Here is a 3,327-nt window from a genome sequence, read left to right as displayed (position 1 = left end):
AAATATTAATTTTCAATTAATTGAAATTTTTTAATACTTTATTATGGCCTTATTTTAAGAGTTTTCACTCTCGGAAAGTAATTATTTTTAGAAGTTTTAGTCAACGAAAAGAAATTAGTAGTTTTTATAAAATAATTCTTTAAAAAAAGTTCTTTTTTGAGGTCAATTGACCCACAATTATCTATGGTACTCCGCGCCATTGTGGATTATCTTAATAAATTAATCATCAAGCGAAGACCAATTGTGGAAAAGATTAGCAGGATTGCAAGGAATTTTTGGTGGAATCATAATCGGAGAAATTGAAGGATACATTTTGTAAACAAAATGGGAAAATAAAATATCCAAATAACATACTTTATATATATATGTATAAGAACTGCATTGCGTCAATATTTTGCATTATTTTTTTTATAGATTAATACAATAATAGGAGTTTTATACCCTGGAATTTTATAGCATTAACAAGCCAAAATATGAGCCTATAAATTACAACACCAAAGAAGCTTTTATTGGTTGCCCCACACACTAAACATAGAAACCAGTCCGTGTAATAAATTTGCATCTTCAAGCTGATGATAAACAATGCAATCCAGTACGCCTCCTTGCCGTCAAACATCAGCAGAATCCGAGCCATTAGAGCCACTAATTTTGACCACAATCGTCCCTTTATCGCACCCAAACACGACTCTGTTATGAGAGAAACAATTGCCTATAAATTCGACAAGTCTATGAGAGAAACCAATTTCATGAAACTTACTTGCTGGAGTCTTTCATGTAAGCAACAGTCCAGACTCTTTCAAGACCATATGCCAATGTGTTGTCAAGCCTGTAAGTTCGGGTTCGAAATTCTCAGACATTATATGATCGTAGAATGTAACAAAAGTTATTAACGGCAAAAGAAACTCACCTGTAACTTGTTTTGTCCCAGACACGAACAGTTCCATCTTCCGAACAAGTAATTATAATGGGAAGCTGTGGGTGGACGCTTGTTGCAGTAACATTACGTGTATGGCCTTCTAGTTTTTGGACACAACATTTGGTTTCATAGTCCCATACCTATTGATCATCATATTCAACAGCATAGTTGAGATCAGATTGCAATTTATAACTGAAAATGCATGTCTCCGTAACTAAGAACTTTTTGTTACAAACCTTAGCAGTGTAATCATCAGAACCACTGATCAGAAACGGTTTATCACCGGCCATGAAGTATTCAATGCAATTAATCCCTTTCGAATGAGCATCCAATGTAAAATCTAGAGATCCAGAATCCATATTCCAAATCTGAAAATAGGGGACATTTTCAGACAACATAAACAGAACATTTCGATTCAGAACTAATTGTTGTTACGTACCTTAATGGTGCCATCAAGTGATGCGCTTGCAAAAGTGTTTAGGTCATTCGGATCGAAAGCAGCTTGCATCACATAGTGTTGGTGGCCCTCAAACACCTTACTGCAAATCCAGTCCTTCTCCCAGTCCCATAGTTTTATAAGCTTGTCGTCCGATGACGATAACACGTACGGAAGGGTCAGATGAATAATCAGACTCCTAATGTAATCTGTATGTGCCTCGATGTCTTTGATCATTTCCATTGTATCATAGTTGTATACACGAATATGTCCATCATCAGCTCCAACAACAATCCAGTTTTCACGCACTAGGAACTTGGCTGATCTTACTGCAATTCCCACATTTTTATTTACATGCACGTTAGAGACTATATATCCCTAACTAGAGAAAATTGCTAGAAATGTGAATATTTATTTGAGATATACCTGGTGATTCAGTGACCTTGAAGGACTTTTCTATTTTCTACAGATGGAAATTCGAGTTAGTATTAACAAAAATAAAAAATCCTTGTAATGTTAAAAAGTTTAACAAGCTTGTGTTTTAATTCCTCATCAACTATATGTACTGTCAGCTGGGAACAACATTAGAATTGCCTTACCTGTGAGTGGTAGTTCCAAATACAAACATTTCCGGAGTACAAAGCGGCTAAAATCCTGCACCAAAATTTGTCTAGCTTTAGTAACCTTGAAAATTGCAATTGGAAAGTATTAAGAAACTTCAATGAATACCATGGTTTGGATGGATGTAGATCCACATATTTCACCCTCTCTGAAGTTTGAACCATTTCTTTCTGCCCAAAACATAAATTTCCATCAAACTGAATGATCAGTAAATCACCTTCATCTTATATATATCATTATATCTACATAATTAAGTGTATATGTATATTCCAAACAAGGAGAAAGAGAAGATTATACTGGTCCTATACCTCAAATTTAAGTGAGTGGGCCTGCCTCATTCCAAATAGTCATGCAAAAAAGTGGCAAAAACACAAATTAAATTTTCACTAAAAAGTTGAGACCTACATACATTTCAGTTAAATTTTGTTAAGAATTCATCCCTATGATTAATGAATTCTTTTATGTTTAATCATGCATAGACATATATATATATATACGTCATTGTACTTGATAATTTGTTTATGTTGATTTAGGATAAAACAAAGTTAATAGACCCTAAAACTCAGTAGAAGAAATATAGGAAATACGAAACTAAAGTCTCACCATTTTGTTGAAGCTGTAAAAGAGAAATATGCTTAAAACCTGAAATACTTGCTTGTAATCAATGAATCGGATTGAGAGTATATAAATTGGAGAAGCCGGTAACTGTATATATAGTATGGGGAAGCTTTGCCATTAAGGAAAATGACCATGCATTTATCGAATATCTTACAGTCGCCAGAGACTTTTCCGTCTCCCTCTATGCAGTGTCATTCCATGCGATCTTGTCCGTTGGAATTAACGGTCAAGATTAGGTTTACAGGTGCATTGTTTTGACCAAGTTATAAAACAAAAAAAACAAAAAAAATGAAGGAGCAAATCGGGTTCCTTCAGGGAAGCAGGCGTCGTGAAAATGACAGAGGAATAAATAGAGAAGGGGGGTTCCTTGCTTCCTTGGTCACCACCGGCAAGTAGTCCCATGTTTTTGGATCTCTTATGTTTCGATCGTTTCAAGGCTCTCAAATGAGTTTTAAAATCGTGTATTATTTGCCATTAACCCAAAATAAAGAACATTTTGCCTCGGGAATATTTTCAATTACCAAAATTACAAAAATATTTTTTATATTTAAAATAAATTATATTATTTGAAGATATTTTATTTTTTTATTTTTTTAAAATCAATAAAAAATTACATGTGATAGTATTTGAATCCATACAAATTTCATTAATAAAACTTCAATTTTACTACTCAATAAAAACTTTATTTTAATTTAATTTATACATCTTAATTTTATTATAAATATTTTATTACATC

The 3,327-nt window shown here is 33.2% G+C and overlaps 1 protein-coding gene across 3 annotated transcripts; it reads right to left on the bottom strand.

Annotated features, from left to right (window-relative positions):
- Positions 1–381: 381 nt before the first annotated feature.
- On the bottom strand, positions 382–2,946 carry LOC107913937 (coatomer subunit beta'-2). 3 transcript variants are annotated; one of them, XM_016842614.2, is made up of 10 exons: positions 2,577–2,946; positions 2,282–2,302; positions 2,082–2,143; positions 1,952–2,006; positions 1,779–1,815; positions 1,356–1,681; positions 1,153–1,284; positions 908–1,056; positions 758–826; positions 382–664 (listed from the first exon to the last, which is right to left on the bottom strand). In XM_016842614.2, exons 1-10 carry the CDS (start codon positions 2,577–2,579, stop codon positions 643–645), a joined length of 876 nt encoding a protein of 291 aa, XP_016698103.1. In that variant the 5' UTR covers positions 2,580–2,946; the 3' UTR covers positions 382–642. The 3 variants fall into 3 exon arrangements, with proteins under 3 accessions (XP_016698103.1, XP_016698100.1, XP_016698101.1); XM_016842611.2 differs by having other exon boundaries at positions 382–687; positions 2,577–2,942; XM_016842612.2 differs by lacking the exon at positions 2,282–2,302 and having other exon boundaries at positions 382–687; positions 2,577–2,943.
- Positions 2,947–3,327: the final 381 nt, after the last annotated feature.

The sequence above is a fragment of the Gossypium hirsutum genome, chromosome D10 (assembly GCF_007990345.1).
Source record: "Gossypium hirsutum isolate 1008001.06 chromosome D10, Gossypium_hirsutum_v2.1, whole genome shotgun sequence".
Classification (NCBI taxonomy): domain Eukaryota; kingdom Viridiplantae; phylum Streptophyta; class Magnoliopsida; order Malvales; family Malvaceae; genus Gossypium; species Gossypium hirsutum.
The sequence above is the reverse complement of the archived record's forward strand: the minus strand, read 5'-3'. Positions and strand labels throughout refer to the sequence as shown.